Source organism: Rhineura floridana, chromosome 3 (genome assembly GCF_030035675.1).
Source record: "Rhineura floridana isolate rRhiFlo1 chromosome 3, rRhiFlo1.hap2, whole genome shotgun sequence".
NCBI lineage: Eukaryota > Metazoa > Chordata > Lepidosauria > Squamata > Rhineuridae > Rhineura > Rhineura floridana.
The window spans coordinates 147,957,938-147,978,996 of record NC_084482.1 but is presented as its reverse complement, the minus strand read 5'-3'; the positions used below and the strand labels follow the sequence as shown (position 1 = coordinate 147,978,996).

At 40.6% G+C, this 21,059-nt stretch overlaps 1 protein-coding gene and 1 pseudogene across 1 annotated transcript in view; both read left to right on the top strand.

Annotated features, from left to right (window-relative positions):
* ERC2 (ELKS/RAB6-interacting/CAST family member 2) overlaps positions 1-21,059 on the top strand; it is an 872,358-nt gene that overhangs the window by 20,193 nt on the left and 831,106 nt on the right. Inside the window, exon 2 of the mRNA XM_061622017.1 lies at positions 7,358-8,170. Coding sequence (XP_061478001.1) covers positions 7,514-8,170 — 657 coding nt within the window. The 5' untranslated portion in view covers positions 7,358-7,513. The remainder of the gene's footprint in view (positions 1-7,357; positions 8,171-21,059) is intronic.
* LOC133382709 (5S ribosomal RNA) lies at positions 3,061-3,179 on the top strand (annotated as a pseudogene).

The window sequence follows — 21,059 nt, the reverse complement described above, 5'->3', positions numbered from 1 at the left end:
ATATATTCATAAATAAACTCCAGTCAAGAAATAAAATAGAATAGATAAGTAAAGGAATAACAGACCCAAAAAGTTTGTTAGGATGGATTGAAACCAGTGGGGAAAACCAGTGGGGAACACACATCCCACGTTATTGTTACCTGATCACTATGAATCTTAGGCTTCAAACAGGCTGGGAGAAGGACAAGAGTTTAATCGTCTATAGATAAGATGTTCAGAGTGTCAAATGGAGTACATAAATGTACATGGGTCAAAAAAATTAAACAGAGTTAAATGGAATAGTAAATGACTTTGTATCTTAATAATATTGTAATACCCATTAGAATGACAGGTCTCTGGAGAGATGCTGCTTGATCATGTGAAGGCTTATTTGTTTAGTACCTGCTGTGTTTCTGCTTCCTTGATTGTACAAAAGAGGTAAATTTTGATGAGACAAGTAGAAAAATTGGCAGGAGCAAAAGGATAATAGTACCCAAGATGGTGCAAAGGTGAGGTGAGGGAACATCCCAATGAGTTATTTATTTTTTATTTATTAAATTTGTATCCCATTCTTCCTTCCAAAGGAGCCCAGGGTGGCAAACAGCACATGTTAAAACAGTACAATTGTTAAAATCAAGTAAAATATATTTAAAACACTTTAAAAACTATTTTAATCAATTTAAAACAGTTTATAACATCTAAAAACATTTAAAAGCAATCACTTACCCTCGGTTATTGAGGTTGCCATGGCCAGTATCTCTCAGCCATCAAATGCCTAGGTAAACAGGAATGTTTTTAAATTTCTCCTGAAAATCAATAATGAGGGAGAGAGGCATGCCTCACTAGGTAGGGCATTCTGCATATGGGGAACCACTTTTCCCAGAAGGCCCTGTCACAGGTTGATGCCAAGAAGCATTCCTCTGCAGATTGGAGGGCCCAAGATGGTTGATATTTGCTCATTTAGGTACTTGAGACCCAAACCTTCACAGTCACCACAGTCCAATACCTTTACAGCCTCTCCTGATTTAGATGGAATGGAGAGATAATTGCATGTCATCAGCATACCAAATCCCTGGATGACAGCTCCCAATGTTTCCATGTAGATGTTAAATAGCACAGGAGATAGAATGGAACTTTGCGGGGCTCCAAAGCTCCAAAGCCATGTGGCCAAGCAACAATCTCATAGTACTACTTTTTGGTAATGATCTTGCAGATAGGAGCAGAACCATTGTAATCCAGTTCCTCCAGCTTCCATCCTGCTGAGTTGTCAGAAGGATGCCCTGATCAGTGTTGTCAAAAGCCATTGAGAGATTGAGATGAAGCAACAGAGTCATACTCCCCGTGTCTCTCTCCCAAAAGAGACAATCAAGACATTAGTGCTAAAACCGGGTCTGAAGCCAGATTGAAATAGGCCTAGATCAGGGTGGGAAAACTTGTTCAGCCCAAGGGCTACATTCCCTTATGGGCAACCTTCCAAGGGCACATGCCAGTGGTGGGTGGGTCTAGAGGAAAAAGTGGGTAATTTACAATTAATGTAAATTTTACCTATGAATAGTAGATTAATTTCTGTTCACACTCACACACCCTGTCTGTCCTCCATCCAGACAAGCCAGAGGCATTATCTGAGTTCAAGGACATATTCCAGAAAGGCAAAAGCACTTGGGGTGTGAAGCAGGGGCAGTGAGGATTGTGGGCTGGGAATGGGAGGTGTTGCCTGGGGAGAGTTCAGAGGGCCAAACAGCAAGGCCTGGAGGGCTGCATTTGGCTCCTGGGCCAAAGGTTCCCAACCTCTGATCTAGATAGCTTCCTCCAGGCATATCTGTAGCTGGCTGGCCACCACTCTCTGTCACCTTGCCCATGAAGGAAATAATGGAGACTGGATGATCTAAAACCTTTGGATCCAGGGAATGCTTGTTCAAGGCGGGACCTTACCACCACCTCTTTCAAGGCAGTGGGCACAATTCCTTCCTGTAATGAGGCATTAACCACTCCCTGGACCCATCCAGTTAATCCCCTCCTACTAGATTTTATCAACCAGGAAGGCCAGGGATCGAGAGGGCACTGCCACAAGTGTCCTGTCACTTCATCAGGCTGCAACAACTAAAACTGATTCCATAGATTGAAACTCAATGTGCTCTCAGGACATCCAGCAGACCTGGGCTAACTGTGGCCTCAAGTTTGTTGCAGATCTAAGCAATTTTGCTCTCAAAGTGTTTTGCAAATCTTTTGCAGCAGGCTTTGAATGGTCCATTAGTTTGCCACGCTAAACAGCTCTGCTGGGTGATTTATTGAGGATGCAAGAGGATGAGAGGTATTTCCTCTTTGCCTCCACCATTGCAATATGGTAAGCACATCTATGTGCTCATACCTCTGGTCAGATTTGTGCTGGGACTTATGCCACCTGCACTCTTCAGAAAACCAAGGGGCTTCCTGGACTCCCCAAGGCCAAAGAGCGCACTTTGGAGCGATTGTGTTGATGTTCCTTTCCATCTCACTATTGAAACTAAGGCTTTGACAGGAGCACCAGTCATGTTGCCTTGAAAATCCCCCAGAGCAGAGAAATCCCTTGGATTTTATCAATCTCTTCCAGCTATTCAATATCATCAATATTCCAGCATGGCAAAAGCACCTGGGGTGTGAAGCAGGGGCAGTGAGGGCTGTGGCTTGGAAATGGGAGGTGTTGCCTGCGGAGAGTTCTGAGTTAAAAGTGATAGAGGACTGGCAAGATATTATTTTCAAATTTATCTGGGAGAGGGAAAAACCAAGGGTTGCTAAAAATACTTATTTTTAATCAATAACAGATGGGGGACTATCTTTTCTTTCCATGAAAACGTATTATGAAGCTGCAGTGCTAACACATATACTACCATGGTTTCAACCATATAAAGCAATACTTATAGAACAGAATAACATCTCAACAATTTTAAGACATGTATTATGGTATATAACAAAACTTGACAGAGATACAATACAATCAAAACCTTGTACAAAAAGTGTTTTTGAAATCTGGTCCAGGTTAAAGAGAAAGTTCAGTCCTGGGTTATCTCCACTAACATATAATGAGGGGATAGAAGATGAATGGCCTGTTGCCATACTACCCTGAACACGCCCAATCTCGTCTGATCTTGGAACCTAAGCAGGGTCAGGCCTGGTTAGTACTTGGATGGGAGACTTCCTAGGAATACCGGGTGCCATAGGCTTAGAGGAAGGCAATGGTAAACTGCCTCTGAATACCTCTTACCATGAAAAAACCCTATGAATATATCCAAAAAAGATTCATAGGGTCTCCATAAGTCGTAATCGACTTGAAGGCATATAACAATAACAAAGAAGATGAACCTTTTCTGGATAATCTTTCTTTATGGAAAAATTATGGACTAATTGAGCTTGATAAGCTTCTCAATGAGCATTTATTCAAAACATATGATGAAATAAGGAAGTTAATGCAGCAATCTCAACCTTGTTTTACAGTATCTCCAGTCAAAACACATCGCTTTGAAACTTTTACACATACTGTATATGGTTGTCAGTCTAAATGGGAATTGGAACTAGGACAGCAAATACCATCTAATGTTTGGAGCTGGAGAAATGTCTCCCAATTGACATTTAGTGCTAATCGAAAAGAAAATTTCTATAAATTTATTTCTTGTTGGTATTTAACTCCAGCCAGACTGGCTTGAGTTTACATTCATGCCAATGACTTTTGTTGGAGGTGTAATAACAGATATGAAACTTTTTTTTTGTTCTGTGTTAAAATTAAAAAAAGTCTGGACAAATATAATTGCTGAGATTGAAACTATTACAAGTTACAGCCTACCTCTAGATCCTTTAATTATAGTATTTGGTTATATTAAAGATGTTACTCCCTGATGACAAAGAAATGGAAAACAATTAGAGCACTTACATTGGATGAATGGCTAATAAAGATCCGAGATATTATTTCTATGATAAAACTTACGAATTACATAAGGGTAAGAGAGGGCAGATAACATTTACCTATTTCACATTCCTATAATTAATATTTTTATTTTCTATTTCATTTTTATCTGACAAATATATCCTGTCAGATTTGGTAAAACATATAAATCTATATCTATATTTATATAAAGTGACCCTACCAAAAAGAATAGGCTCTGTGAGTACAGTTTCACAAAGTGAACATGATTGGTTCAGTTTCACAAATTTCACAGTTTCACAGATTTTTAATATTTTTACTTATGCCTCCCTTCAGAGATGTTGTTGTTATGATTTCCTTTTTTGTTTTGTTTTACTTTGTACTATTTTACTATAACCTTGATTTCAGTTTGGTTAGTTGAATTTTGTGATGAAACACAAAAATGTAAATTTTGTTTCTCACTAAGACATGCTGTTTCTTCATTGAATATATTAATGCTCCACTAGCTTTCTTTCTTTCTTTCTTTCTTTCTTTCTTTCTTTCTTTCTTTCTTTCTTTCTTTCTTTCTTTCTTTCTTTCTTTCTTTCTTTCTTTCTTTCTTTCTTTCTTTCTTTCTTTCTTAATCCTTATGTATGAATTCTTTTTTAATAAAAAAGGCAAAACCATTATTTTTATTGCTGAGATTCTTCCCTCCCTACAGATTCTCTGTACCTTCCAAATCATAAAGACTTTTATCTCCTTTAATTTATTATGATTATAATCTGTTAATAATCCTAATTCATGAGTGACCCAGATACTAAGGTATTTAATTGGTATGTCTTTCAATGGTATTTTATATTGTTTAGTTATATTAACTTTTGTAATATTATCTAAATTAAACCCATCCCCTCTGATTTAGAAAAATTCATGTTATATCCTGAAACTTTACTGTATCACTCTGTCAAAGCTACAAGTGAGCTAAAACCATTAATAGGGTATTGAATAATAATTACAATATCATCTACATATGACTTTATTTTGGACTCTTCCTATAATTTGACATGTTTTAATAATTTCTCCATTCTTATGGCTTGATAATGGAAAAAGTAAAGAAGATAAAGGACACCCTTGCTTAGTTCCTCCTTTGAGAGAGTTTATCAGATTCCACTCCTTTTACCGTAACACAGGCTGTGTAAATCAGTTTTACCTATGGGTAAATTGACCTCCCAAACCAATTTTACCTAGGACATAACAAAAGCTCCCTTTCTAAATGATCAAACACCTTCTTGGCAACTAAAAATACTAAAACATTTGGTTCTTTAGATTTATTGATAGTATGGATTATATTAATAAATTTTCCAATATTCATTGATAATTTACAGTGTTTTATGAAACCCATCTGATCTTTTTTTAAATATTTACTAATTATATCATTTAGTCTATTATCCAGAACACATGTCCAAATTTTAAATTGGAAATGAGTATGTCTGCATTGACAGATAAACATGTCATAGTATTCAACTATGAAACCATCAGGGCTGGGGGATTTTTTGTTCTTCATGTTAGTTATCACCTTACTTAATTCTTCCAGTGTTACACATTTCTGAAGATGTTCTATATCCAGTGCAATCATGAGAGGCAATTGATTATGTGGGTGTAAGTTCCATTGAACCCAATGGACCTTGCTTCTGAGTAGACATGTATTGGATTGCAGCCTGAGATATGTCTGAATAGATGGTGATGCAAACATGTACAGCTTTTCATAGAACTGTTTGAATTGATTGCCATATCTTTTGAATCAGTGAAAATTGTACCTGCAGATTTCATCTGCATCACCATACTATTATATTGCTTCTTCTTTAACATATGTGCTAATAATTTATCTGCTTTGTTAGCTTTTTCAAAGAATCATTGCTTAAGATATGTAAGTTTCTTCTCAGTTTGTACACAGATGATTAGATCTAGTTGCTTCTTTGGTTGCTCTAATTTTCTATAAATATCCTTAGAAGGGGTTTCTTTATGCTTTTGTTTTAGTTGCTTTGTTCCTATTTTAAGCTCTGTCTTCTTTCCCCCTTTTTTAAAAAAGAAAAACTTATTTTTGTATTAGATTGCCTTTCATGACAGATTTGGATGCCTCCTATATTGTTATACTAGTTAGTTCAGAAGTGTGATTGATTTGAAAATATTCCTAAATGTTATTGGTCATATCACTAACGTTCTGATTTTGCAACATCAAATTATCTAACCTCCATCTTGTATTGTTCTGATATTGCATTTCATAATTCCATTCAATGATGATTGGCACATGATTGGCATATAGTTGTGATTTGATTTCAGTTTTATTATTTGTTTATTGAACTGAGGAGTTGTAAAAAATAAAACTATCCTTGAATATGGATTATGTGGAAAAGGAAAAAAAGTATAATAGCTATCTGAGGGTGTCTCCAGATATCAATCAATTGCAGTTGCATATATTTCAAGAAACTCTTAGGTGCTTGCCCCTATCTCCTTTCAAATTTGATCTGCAAGAATTAATTACTCCATTAAAATCTCCTCCAATCAGTGTTTCCTTGTCTAAGTTAGCTGTTATATCTTGAATTTCTTTAAATTAGTCCCTCTGACTACTGTTAGGAGCATAGATGCAACCTATCAATTATTGTTTATTCCTTACCTGAGCTATTCAAAATATCTATGCTTAGGAACAAAAGAGTTTTTAGAAGGCATCAAAAGCAGTACAACGAAAACACCTGCGTAATATTCATAGGCTGTTACAATAACTTGCAGTTTCTTGCAAATGCAGAACGGGCATTATGTGACACTTGTAAAAGGCCCAGTTCAGTAGATTGAAGTGGCTAAGTGGGCACATATGGGGTAAGGTGATACTTCAAGTAAAGTGGTCACAATGTGTTGAGCACTTTATCTATTAATAGTAACACCTCAAATTTGCCCTTTCACAAAATATTATGAATATTTTTTCCCCCATGGCAAATGCACTTGCACTGTGGTTCTTTATGTTTGGTTATTCTTTATTGCCCCTTCTGTCTTTTTTTCCCTTTTGAGGAATAGAGTTATTTGTGGAATCTAGTATACATTCTAACAACGTAGAAACCCATCTATCCTATCAGGATGTTTACATAGCAGGCTTTGTCATTTTTAAACAATAAAATTTGAAGCCCATTGGCAATAAAAGTAAATATTATTTGTTTGTTACATTTATATCCCACCTTTCTTTCACCATGGAACCCAAAGCAGCACACATGTGGTTCCCAGGCAGTCTCCCATCCAGGCACTGACCAGACCTGCTTAGCTTCAGCAAGCTGGTGGCCTCATGTGCCTTCAGACAATAGCCTGTTATACAGAATTCTTATTTTGAAAATGTATTCCCAAGAATAGATAGTGTGCTATTGTAATTCCATAAAGACACAAATAAAATCAATCTCTGCTTTCAAGTTTTGGCACTGTAAAGTTACTTTTACTAATCTCTAACTATATTTTTATTTCCAGATCTTCAGCCTGGAGAAGTCATTTAAAGGAATTTGTTGCCTCCTGGAAGAATGCTGTGAAGCAGTTTGCCAGCAATAGCAACTGGAAATAGAGGTTAAGTTACCCACTTAAGTGTGATTAATTTCTTATTAAATAGTACCTCACATTAAAATAAAAATGTATGGAAGTGCAAGAACAATCAGTAACTTGGAAGGCAGTCCTGCCAGATCCCCTCGCTTGCCAAGATCTCCTCGTTTGGGCCATAGGCGAACCAGTAGTGGAGGAGGTGGAGGCACAGGTAAGACATTATCAATGGAGAATATTCAGTCACTTAATGCCGCCTATGCAACATCTGGACCAATGTATTTGAGTGATCATGAAGGTGTGGCATCCACTACTTTCCCCAAGGGCACAATGACTCTTGGAAGGGCTACAAATCGAGCTGTGTATGGTGGTCGAGTTACAGCTATGGGGAGCAGTCCTAATATTGCTTCCGCTGGCCTTTCCCACTCGGATCTCCTTTCTTATACCGATCAGCATGGAGGACTGACCACTTCTTCGCATCATCACCATCATCAGATCCCTTCTATGCTGAGACAGGTAAGGGATAGCACCATGCTAGATCTACAGGCTCAGCTTAAGGAGTTACAGAGAGAGAATGAACTTCTACGGAAAGAACTTGACATCAAAGACAGCAAGCTTGGCTCTTCCATGAACAGCATCAAGACCTTCTGGAGTCCTGAGCTGAAAAAAGAAAGAGTCTTACGGAAAGAAGAAGCAGCCAGAATGTCTGTTCTGAAAGAGCAGATGAGAGTTTCTCATGAGGAGAACCAGGTAAGCAGTTGGAATGAAAATAATGAAATGCTTAAGAGACAATTGATGCTTTGCTTATTGCAGTCTTCCCTATTCTAGTGCCCTCCAGACATTTTGGATAACAGCTCCCATCAGCCTCCATTATCAAGGCCATGCTGGCTGGGACTGATAGGACTCATAGTCCACAACATTTGGAGGACACCAAGTTGAGGAAATTGCTTTATTGTGTAGTGATGGCTCGGTGGTGGATGTTTTGGTTTTGTAACATGATAATTTCTTGTTGATTGTTTCTAGCTTCTAAGTGGGAAGAAAGTGCACCAATAAGCTGGATATTATTTATAACTTCTTTGATGCAGTAGTCATTTCCATTATCGCTGTGGAGATAATGGAAATAATTACTGGCCATTACCTATTTTTGTATTTTCTGGACATTTTGCAACAGTCAGGAAACTACTATGGAAACATGTTATATGGTTACTACAATGGGAAAAAATATTCAAAAAACAGGCATATACTGGACAGGGACTTCATTTACAGTAAGTAGCAGGCCTGCCCTATTCAGAACAGTGAACAGTAGACCAACTATTGTATTCATATTTTTTTGTGGCTTCTCTGACTTTTAAAATAAATATTCTAGGATAACTCCAGAAAAAAGTCTGTTAGAATTATTGTGTAATAGTGGTGTTCCTTAAAGAGCCCCATCTTGAAAGATTTACTCCTAATAGCTTCCTTTTGGTTTATAAGGTAGTCAGACGTGATGCTTGATTTCTCCATGTAAATTAATTTATGATGAACATTTATGTTTGCAGATGTCTGCATCTCACACTAGGTTCTAAAGGGGACTAATAAGTGCTCTGTCATATGTGGCAGTCTCAGGTATATAAAATAATCAGAATTGTAAAATGAATTGTTAGAAATTCATCAAGCAAACACGTAAGGCTCCACTAACCTCATACGGAATGATAAAAGAAATCCTGAGGCAACCATCCTTGCTCCTTCTGGATAATTCTCATGACAACGGTATTATGATGATAAAGGTAGGGTAGGAAATATGACAGATACTTCACATGATATTTTGGATTGGTGCACACTGGTGGTGGCCTTGTCCTTGTTCACATTGATGCCTTATGAACTGAAAGAATATGCACACTTTGGTATGCATCATAACTGTGATTTCCATGGCTTTTTTGGGACATATGTCTTTCTGTGTGTTTTTGTCTGCCCAGTATTTAAGAAGTAAACCTGCAGTTAGGAAAATGAAAACCAACAGTGGATGACTGGAGGAATTTAGGCTGGTGCTGTGGGAACCTTTTCCCTTGTAGCCCTTGGCTCAATTCCTGCTGACCCTCCGGTAATGCTAGCCAAGAAACTAAAATAATTTGCCAAATTAACAGGAGCACAGTTTGGTTAACTTTGAGTCTTTGATCTGGATTGTGGAGCACCCCTGTAAGGTTCAGAACGTAAGGATGAGTAAAAGGGGTGGAAGTGCCAGGACAATCAATATACGATGGGTATGAAAGACACAGGTCTGCAGGGCTCTTAGTGTTTTCAGTCAGTGAATAGCAATGTGTTGCCCGGATTACATTAGGATATGGGAGATACTGACTTTCATGATCGTAGAGTTTCATAGCCCAAGGCACTTAAGGGCTAGAACCTTCTCTTTTCCATTTCAGGGGATAGTGGAGGCTACTGGTCAGTATGACGTTCTTGACCTTGATTCCCAACCTTTGACAATTTAGCAACCGCACATGGACGTGATGGAAGTTGAGAGACAATATAGAAAACTGAGGGCAAAGTGGTGATCTGGCAACAGGCAAGTCCAGAAAAGGCAGTCATATGTAGCTAGACACATAACTACATCTACTTCTGGTTCACATGTTAACTTCATTATGCAGAAGGGCATTCACATATAGAAAATTCAGTAGCACCATTGTATGTGATTCAAAGGGGTCCTTTGGTTTTAAGATTCAAGCACATTGACTCAGTGTGCTCCATTCCCACAAGCCACACAGTGACTGTTTTTTAAAATAACATAAAACAACACAAAAAATGAATCTTAAATGTTTCAAATTTACTTCACTGAAACTTGGACTTACCTAATAATAAATGCTGCTGCTGCATATTCAGAGTCCGAGTGAAATAGAAAAGAATCATAGAATCATAGAGTTGGAAGGGGCCTTGTAGGCCATCGAGTCCAACCCCCTGCTCACAGCAGGAAATCCACAGATAGAGCATCTCCGGCAGATAGCTGTCCAGCCTCTCCTTGAAGACATCCAGCGAAGGGGATCCCACCACCTCCCTAGGCAGTCGGTTCCATTGCCGAACTACCCTTACTGCCAAGAAGTTCCTTCTAATGTCCAATCTGAATCTACACTCCTGCAACTTAAAGCCATTAGACCTAGTCCTACCCTCTGGGGCAGCAGAGAACAAATCTGTACCCTCCTCTATGTGACAGCCCTTCAGGTACTTAAAGAGTGTAATCATGTCACCCCTCAGCCTTCTCTTCACCAGACTGAACATGCCAAGTTCCTTCAACCTTTCCTCATAAGACTTGTTCTCCATACCGGCTATCATCCTCGTCGCCCTCTTCTGAACCCGCTCTAACTTGTCTATATCTTTCTTAAAATGAGGTGCCCAGAACTGAACGCAGTATTCCAGATGAGGCCTGACTAATGCAGAATATAGTGGACTATTACTTCCCTCGACCTGGAAACTATAGCTCTGTTTATGCATCCCAAAACCGCGTTTGCCTTTTTTGCCACAGCATCACACTGCTGGGTCATGTTCAACTTGCGATCCACTACAATTCCAAGGTCCTTCTCACACGCACTACTGCTAAGCCGGGTATTTCCCATCCTGTACCCGTGCATTTTGTTTTTGTGGCCTAAATGCAGAATCCTGCATTTGTCTTTATTGAATGTCATTTTATTAATTTCAGCCCAATTTTCTAGTCTATCCAGGTCCCTTTGGATTTTATTCCTGTCTTCCATTGTGTTAGCTATCCCTCCCAGTTTCGTATCATCCGCAAACTTCATAAGGCTTCCCTCCACCCCATCATCTAAGTCATTGATAAAAATGTTGAAGAGTATCGGCCCCAGGACCAAACCCTGTGGCACTCCACTCGAAACCTCCTTCCAGTCCAAAGCAGAGCCACCGACAACCACTCTTTGAGTACGGTTTTCCAACCAGTTGTGAATCCACCTGACAGTATTTCCATGTAGTCCGCATTTGACCAGTTTGCCAATCAAAAGGTCGAGGGGGACTTTGTCAAACGCTTTGCTGAAATCTAGATAGATGACATCTACAGCATTTCCACCATCTACTAAGCTAGTGACCCGATCAAAAAAAGAGATGAGATTAGTTTGACAGGATTTTTTCTTGACAAACCCATGCTGGCTCCTACTAATCACAGCATTGTCATCTAGATAGTTGCCAATGGACTCTTTTATTATCCGTTCTAATATCTTTCCCGGTATTGAAGTCAGACTGACCGGCCTGTAATTCCCCGGATCTTCTTTTTTACCCTTTTTAAAGAGCGGGACAACGTTTGCCCATCTCCAATCCTCCGGCACGTCTCCCGTTCTCCAGGATTTCTCAAAGATGATGGCAAGAGGTTCCGAGAGTACATCCGCAAGTTCCTTCAATACTCTGGGATGCAGTTCATCAGGCCCTGGAGATTTGAACTCATTTAGGTTAACTAGGTATTTCCTGACTATCTCCTTATCAATCTCGAACTGCAATCCCGACCCCTTCCTGAGATTGCTACCGATGCAAGGTTGCACACTGTTCCCTTTTTGGGAGAAAACGGAGGCAAAATAGGCGTTGAGCAGTTCTGCCTTTTCCTTGTTATCTGTCAACATTTTGCCATCCTCATTGAGCAGCAGTCCCATAATCTAAAGCTCTTCTGCAATACAGCAATAAGCAAGTCCCCATGGAAAACATTTCCTCCAGATATTACAGTTCAGTCCATTTAGACCTTGACTTTATTCATTCAGTTATAATTTCTTGCAACAAGGAATTCAACATAGAATATTATTTTTTGTAATATATCAACTCATTGAAAATGGTCTGCCTTCAAGTCGATTCTGACTTATGGCGACCCTATGAATAGGGTTTTCATGGTAAGCAGTATTCAGAGGGGGTTTACCATTGCCTGAGAGGCAGTGACTGGCCCAAGGTCACCCAGTGGGCATCATGTCCATGTGGGGTTTGAACCCTGGTCTCCTAGGTCATAGTCCAACAGCTTAACCACCACACCACATTGGCTTTCTCTTAATGTCCTCTTTATTCTGTGTAATCAAATGCTCTATTAATATATGAAAGAAGCAAAAATAATGTTTTTGTTAAAAATATTCTTGGGTGGAGAGAATGGAAGTACTTATTTACTGGAATAAGTGAAATTGTGGGTGTGCAAAACATTCATGAACGGTAGTAAATAAATAAATAGACAATATTGCAATCCTATTGTAAAGCCAGCTGATGTTACTGTGCAGGTGGAGATGGAGGTATGCTAGCTGAATGACTCTTAATTCCACTGGAGAGCTCCAGCAGCACAGAGGGGGAAATTGAGGCATGTTGGTTGTAGTGAATATGGCATCTCCAAAGCCCTTTTGGTTCCATGACATGCCAAATAAACTTTATGCCAGTCCTGTTTATTGAATGTATTTTTATTATTATTACATTTATATTCTACCTTTCCTCCAAGGCACTCAAGGGGCATCCAAACGTGGTTCTCCGCCTCCCGATTTTATCCTCACAACAATCGTGTGAGGTAGGTTTAGGCTGAGAGAGTTATTGGTCCAAGGTCACCCAGTGAGCTTCATGTCCAAGTAGGGATTTGAACCCTGGTTTTCCAGGCCCAATCCGACACTCTAACCACTATAACACAGAGACTCTGTTACCAATATAGTTAATTCCCTTCCATTATAGTCAATGGGAGGTGTCCCTTCACCTCCCACCCTGATCACAGTGAAATGGCAGGGCAGTGGTTGTGACAATCCTTCCACAGATGAATGTCTTTGGTACCTCCCCCCACGGATGTAAATGTATGTTAGGATTGCTCTGTCTTGAAAACTAACTTTTGACAAATTTATTGTGGCATAAGATTTCATGCACTAAAGTCTACTTCATCAGCTGCATGAAGTGCAGTCCTCAGTTGGCAGGCATATATGCACATCAATGTAAAGGGAGAAGTGTAAAAGTTGGAGTTAATGACAATGAAATACAAAAGTACAAGCTGTGACAATTGGAGCTTAAAATGTATGCAAAACAAGTACAGTGACCCTACAGCAGTAATTTCAGTAATACTTAGTGACAGCAAAATCCTTTTAGGATTGCTGAGTAAACTAACCCCCATAGTGGGACAGGAGGCCACTGTGAAGTGTTGTAATGCAGCTCTTCTGCACTAGAGTTTCTTTCTGAAGTTCCTGTGTTCAGAGATGGCCAACTTATGGTCAGCAATAGAGTGTCTGGTAGGTTGAGATGTTCCCCGCCTTGTTTCTGAATATTGCCATTTTTTATGTCATACTTGCCATTCATTTATTCTTTTACATAGGGCAGTCTAGCTTATATTGCACTGACAGACGAGCAGCGGATTCAGCCCATGATGTTGTGATTTGCATTATTAGATCCTGTGAAAGTGTTTCCTTAGTAGATATGGCATTTGAGTTTGTTGGCCTGGTCCCTGTGTTTGTACCTCTTGTATATGTACCTGTTGGTGCTGATGACTGGCTGTCTTAGGTTGGGGGAAAGGTGTCTGGAAGCAATGCCATTTAACTCCAGCTTTTCCTTCTTTCATTTACACTCATGTGTGTATAAACCTGCCAAGTAAGTATTATACTTTAAAATATGTTTCCTCATTCTTTTTCAAAGATGTGTTCATTTCGGATCTGATCAGGTGGGAGGAGGGTTTGATAGATGCATTCTAAATGCTGTTGTTGTAAGCACATAAAGCATGGAAGATAAGGCTATCAGGGCCTAATAGCCATGATGGCTATGCTCTGCCTTCATAGTTGGAAGTAGTATGCTTCCAAATGTCAGTTGCTGGAAACCACAGGAGGGGAGTGTGCTGTCTCACCAGGTCCTGCTTGTGGGCATTTGGTTGGCCACTGTGACAACAGGATGCTAGATGAGATGGGCCAATAGCCTGTTCCAGTAGGCTCTTATGTTCTTATGTTGTACACGATATTGCTTCATTAAGGAAAAAAATTGTGCCTAGGAAGGGTCTGTGACATATTCAGTAAGGAGTATCTGTTAATCCTGTCTGAAAAGCCATCTTCTGTGTTGTCTTAATACACACGTGCCAGAGGCTTTGATGTGGAATTTTTATAATAAACTAATAAATGATATATTCTTTAGGAATATTGAAGTTATAGTAACTCAATATGTGAATCAAAGTTGAAAATCTCTTCTCTGTTATTTTGTTTCTTTAATGTTACTTGCAAGGTCTCTTCTTGGAATGTTCAGTATGCTAGGACAGGAAGACCCTGGAGAATAGATTTTGATGTATAAGACCTTGCTAAAGCAGACTCAGTGTCTCCATCAGGTCAGGAAGGCCCAACTTTGGAATGTATTATGTCAAAGAAGTGATGGGCTGGTATTAGAGTTGCTGACTATTATCTGGTTGGATAGTTTTAATGTAAGCAGCATCATAACTATGTATTGATTATGTATAACCTTTGGATTGGAAGATGCTAATTTCTTTGTCTTGGAAGGTATAAAATTGTGAACATCAGTGCCATGTGGCAGAGCTCCATCGAACATCATGGGAAACTGACCACCTGTATGTTTCCTTACTAAATAAAGGCCTACCTTTTTGTTTCAAGCTTGTGTCCTCAATTTCTTCAAGACCTCCGGTCCATTGGACCCCTAAAATTCCCTGTTAGCTTCAGAGAAGACCTGAATCATACTCAGTTAACTGGGTCTGAGCTTTTGATTTCAGCTAGTCTTCCATCACTGTAAGTAAAATAAAATTGGTGGTTTGTCCCTGAGGCCTTCTGTGGCCCTTCAGATATAGATGGATTTCCAACTCCCATCAGCCCCAGCAAGTATGGCCAATGGTCAGGGATTATGGGAGCTGCAGTGCAAAAACATATTAAGGGCTATCCTGGTTTAAGATGTCTGCCCCTAGTTTAAGATAGCACAGGTCTCTGGGAACAATATGGTTTCAGCTAACTCTCTTAGCATACCTTTTTGGTAGGATGGTTAGGAATACTTATATTCTGGATTTGTGACTCCATACGCAAACATAAAATTTAATTGAAAATAAAGAGCAGTTTTAAAACATTCTAAGGTCTCATGCATAGACAGTGTGAATAATTCCCCTCCACATCTGGGATTGGTTCTTCACAGTGTTCTTGGACTTTGTTCTCTGGAAAAGATTTAATGAGAGAAATTTCCTTCTAGGATTAGAGAAAATTCTTACATGCTGTCAGACTTTGGGTTACCCACTTTTGTTTTCCAGAATTCTGGTACATTGGGGTGACTGTTCATGAGTATATGAAATCTGCCTCTCCTTTATGAAGGGAACAGCCTGGGCCCACTGTGGAATCTGGTATCTTATGCTTGGCTCTCTGCAGTGCCAGGAGCCCACTGCTTTTGGACAAGGTGGCTGGAAGTCACCAGACTGAGTGGGAGAATGTGGTCTGTGCTACCTAGTTCTTCTGCAAGCAGCTTGATAAATAGCAGTCATCACTTCTACATACCTCTTATGGAGAGGATTTCCACATGGCAGCCCGGTGTGTACACATTTCCATTCACAGCACACAGCATTTATGCTAACAACCACCACCACCAAATAGCTTAGCTGGATTTGTGGTTATGCATCTTCCAGTTTCTGGCAACCATAAAGGTAAAATTCTGGCCAGTTGGTACCCTATTCAAAGGAAGGTAAAGGAGTATTTCTGGACACATGAGTGCAAGTTGGTGAAATACTATGTATAACTTAAAACTACACAGTACTGCTTAATGACATGAACACCCCATACTCACTATTATAAGGCATGTAAAATATTGTTATAGGTCAGGACAAAAAATCCAGTGTAAAACCTACTCGATTACTGTAGCTGGAAAAATAAATTTTATTCAGTTAAATAACTGTTGGCTTTAAGGGTGACTTTCTTTCTTAGCATATTATTTCTGTCTGAATTGTCTTTGGAGCCATATGGTAGATAACTTGATTTTTTATTTTTAATGTTCTCGTATGATCTCATCTGTTTGTGATTAATAAAAGGTAAATGAGAAGATCAAGTCATGTGAAATATTTCTACCTTCAGTGGTAACAGTGGCATCAATATGACAATTCACTGATGAAGGAATACTAATAAATTATGCTGTCTGTTGTCATAGGAAACATTTGATCTGTAAAATAATGGGTACAAATCCTCCAAAACAACAAACACCATATCTAGTTCATGCAAATATGTATAGAAAAATGCCTTTTGGTACAGGATTAAAATATGAATTCACTAATAGGCAAAAAAACTCTTGTGGATTAAGAACTTGCATATAGTCAACAGATATTTCTATCAAACTTTAAAAAGCAAAGAAATTGGGCAGCTATAGTGAATGCACCAGGGGAGCAGGAGACCTGACCGCCTCTCTGAGATATTGTACTGCCCTACAAATTTGTAAAAATCGCAAACTCAATTTGGGTTGGTCTTTCACAGTCCAATCCACTTCCTGTGTAACTTGGAAGAATTTGGTAACATGCGCCTCTGAGCATAGGGTGAATGGGATTTACTCCTGTGCAATCATGGTTAGGATAGGTGAAACTGACCTGGGGGAGGGGCAGGGAGGGGGGATGAGGGGGAAGGGGAGGGAAGGAAGAGGAGAGATGGGGGAAGGTGGAGGGGAGAGGGAGGAGGGGGAGGGAGGGTAAGTCATTAGGTGGGCACTGGACAGAGGGAAAGTCCTTTTCCTTTCCAAAAGGAAAACATTGATAACAGTATCATTTTTTTGGAATTTCTCCCAGAGCTTGGAAGTAACTCGTTAGAAATAACGAGTTACTTGTAATTTGTTACAATTTTGTATAATGAGTGGGTAACTTCGTTACATTTTGTATGTAACAGAATGAGTGGTAATTTCATTACTTTTGAGCTGCAAATGTAACTTTTTTGCGTTACATTTGGATGTTACTGGGGGGGAAAGCAGGGGAAATCATCTGCTGCTGTGATTGGTGGAATGGTGGAGGCAAGATATGTGCCTCAAACCGGGCTTCTGCGCTGTTTAGCTCTTCACTTGTGCTCTGTGGAGGCATGAGGGAGGAAGTGGAGAGTCAGACAGGGCTGGAAGGCAAGGAGGAGTAGAAGGCAGAAGCAGCAGAATGGAAGTGAAGAGCTGTGGAGGTGAGTGTATGTGTTACCCTTTCCAGCCTACTCTCCCTGCCCCCCCTGCTCGTCCTGCCTCCCTCAGCCTGCTCGCCCGCCCCCTCCGCTCTTCCTGGCACCCCGCTTGTCCTTGCATCTCCTCTGCTTGTCCTTGCACCCTCTTTGTATCCCCTCCGCTTGTCCTTGCACCTTCTTTGCATCCCCTCCGCTTGTCCTTGCACCCTCTTTGCATCCCCTCCGCTTGTCCTTGCACCCTCTTTGCATCCCCTCCACTTGTCCTTGCACCTTCTTTGCATCCCCTCCGCTTGTCCTTGCACCCTCTTTGCATCCCCTCCGCTTGTCCTTGCACCCTCTTTGCATCCCCTCCGCTTGTCCTTGCACCCTCTTTGCATCCCCTCCGCTTGTCCTTGCACCCTCTTTGCATCCCCTCCGCTTGTCCTTGCACCCTGTTTGCATCCCCTCCGCTTGTCCTTGCACCCTCTTTGCATCCCCTCTGCTTGTCCTTGCACCCTGTTTGCATCCCCTCCGCTTGTCCTTGCACCCTCTTTGCATCCCCTCCGCTTGTCCTTGCACCCTCTTTGCATCCCCTCCGCTTGTCCTTGCACCCTCTTTGCATCCCCTCCGCTTGTCCTTGCACCCTGTTTGCATCCCCTCCGCTTGTCCTTGCACCCTCTTTGCATCTCCTCCGCTTGTCCTTGCACCCTCTTTGCATCCCCTCCACTTGTCCTTGCACCCTCTTTGCATCCCCTCAGCTTGTCCTTGCACCCTCTTTGCATCCCCTCTGCTTGTCCTTGCACCCTCTTTGCATCCCCTCTGCTTGTCCTTGCACCCTCTTTGCATCCCCTCCGCTTGTCCTTGCACCCCTCCAGAGAGGGTGAAAATTGGGAACTGGCAAGAGACTAGGAGGTAGGTGCAGTCTCATACTTCTGTTTGTGTGTTTTGCTTCAGTTATGTGCCTCTCATAGAGCGACTCACACTAGGCAGCAAGAGATGACTACCCCAAGCAACTAATTTGGGGCACCATGCAACAAATTATTAGCTATTTTAATTTTTGGTTGTTGTATATTTACTGTCAGGAAGAGGTACTTGTGAGATTTTCTGCCTCAAATGCCAACATAACTTTTCAAGCTGTGGTACTATGACCTTGACTTGGGGGCAGGGCACCATTTGCTCTTCTGCTTCAAGTAGCAAAATGTCTTGGGCTGCACCTGCTTGCAGTCATTGCACATACTGGACAACTAACATGGCTTTTTGGTGAAGGGCAAGAGAAAATAAGACTATTATCTCAAAAACAGTTGTGCTTGAGGAAAAGATGGCAAACATATGTAGAACTGAACTTTTCTGCAATAATATAGACATTTGCATAGGGTATTTTTTTCTACTCATGGAATATTAAATCTTTAAGTCCTAAATCCTTTGTCATCCCCTCCCCCTTGTGCACACCTTTTACACTGTCTTTCTCCCTATGCATGTAGGTCAAAATGACAACTGGTGTAGTTTGGGAATTAACAGAATGAGAGCTGAATTACAACTCAAAAAAGAACTTCTCTGCTGGTATCTGCTACTGATGTGGGGGGCATTTTGTTAGGGAGGAGTGATGAGAGGGGGTAATTTGCTGCTGAAACTTTTTATCTGCAACCCCTTCTCTGGCCACTTTCCCCTAGCTGATGGAGGTCAATAAGGAAAAATATGGGGCATTGCACTGGTAAAGTGGCAGGCATGGAAAACAGCCCCTTCCATCTATCTCCTGCTTCACCTACCCAAATGCACCCCAGCAAATGCTTTGCACATTGACAGCACACATTTAGTTGGTTTTCTGGTATTTGCTGCTGAAAGTGTAGTTCCATGCTGGGTGCAGCTGGGACGTTCTGAGTTCATATCTTACCACAGCCATGAACTCGCTGGATGACCTTCTGGCCACACCCACGCCAGACATTTATGCCACTTTAAACTGTCATGACTTCCCCCAAAGAATCCTGGCAAGTGTAGTTTGTGACGGGTGCTGAGTGTTATTAGGAGACTCCTATTCTCCCAACAGAGCTCCAATGTCCAGAGTGGTTTGTCAGCCCCTCTTCTCAGACAATTCTGTGACTGGAGTTCTGTGGGGGGAATTGGGGTCTCCTAACAACTCTCAGGACCCTTCACAAATTACACTTCCCAGGATTCTGAGATCATGACTGTTTAAAGTGGAATAAATATCTAGTGTGGATGTAGCCTTAGTGAGTCATTTTTCTTTCCAGCCTGCCCATCAATCATATGGACATTAAAAAAATCTGGACTATTATAAGAGTTAGAATTTTATTTGAAACACCTTTCAACACTCAAAAAGGACTGTCAGTCATTAGAGCAGTATGACAATGGAACCAATTACCTAGGGAAGTGGTGGGCTCTCCAACATTGGAAGCATTCAAGAGGCAGCTGGACAGCCACCTGTCAGGTGTGCTTTAACTTTGATTCCTGCATTGAGCAGGGGTGTGGACTCGATGACCTTAAAGGTTCCTTCCAACTCTACTGTTCTATAATTTTCTGTTAGCTGAGACATCTCTCTCTCTCTCTCTCTCTCTCTCTCTCTCTCTCTCTCTCTCTCTCTCTCTCTCTCTCTCTCTCTCTCTCTCTCTCTCTCTCTCACTCACTCACTCACTCACTCACTCACACAGCCACTGAGCATTCCATAACAGAGCATGCTCAGTACTCATTTGGGCTGTTTTGGGATCATCCCCTTTCTGTTTTCTCTCTCACTTTTTTGTATTCTGCAACACTTGGGGTTCCCTCTTGCCCACTAATACTCCTTATTATGTGTGGTATGGATGGTGATAACATGGCTACATAAGCAACAACACTTCCAGCCTGAGCTTCAGAAATAGAGGGAATGACACTCTGACCAGTTTAAGTGGTTAGTATTTAAATCTGTTTGGAAACTGTTCAATTTGATACAAGGTGGCTATTAAGCATGACCTAAAAGCTGCAATTCCAAGCATACTTACTTGGAAGTAATTCCCATAGCAGTAAATAGGATTTACTTCTGGGAGTATAGAATCAATCCGTAAGAGTCTCCCAGTAGACACCATACATGTAAGCACATGGCTTTTCCCCAAGAATCTTGGGGACTGTAGTTTACTCCTCACAGAGCTACAATTCCCAGCACCCGTAACAAACTACAGTTCCCAGGATTCTTTTTTGGGGTGGTGGTGGGAATGTGCTTTAAATCTGTCATGTGTATGCAACTTTGGTGAGATAATAGCTGAAGGTAATCATCCCAAAATGATAACAAATAATCAGTAGGCATTCGCAAAAGACATTCAAACAGTGGGTAAAAAAAAGTGAGAATTACAGAGGCAAACACAGAATGCAGTTAAGCAATAAAGTAATCCAAGAGAGAGGAGACACCTTTGTCTCTGCTCTCTCCCTCCTGAGCCAGGAGGGCAACTCCCAAACCTGAGTGTTGCGCCTCCAAGTTAGTTAGAACTAGGTATGCCTTTCCTATCTGCTATGTATTTCTATAAATAAAATAGCTTTTCTTATTTTACTAAGTCTTAAGTCTCAGTGATCTCAGTGCAGGGTAAAAGCCTGCCACTTAGGTAAAC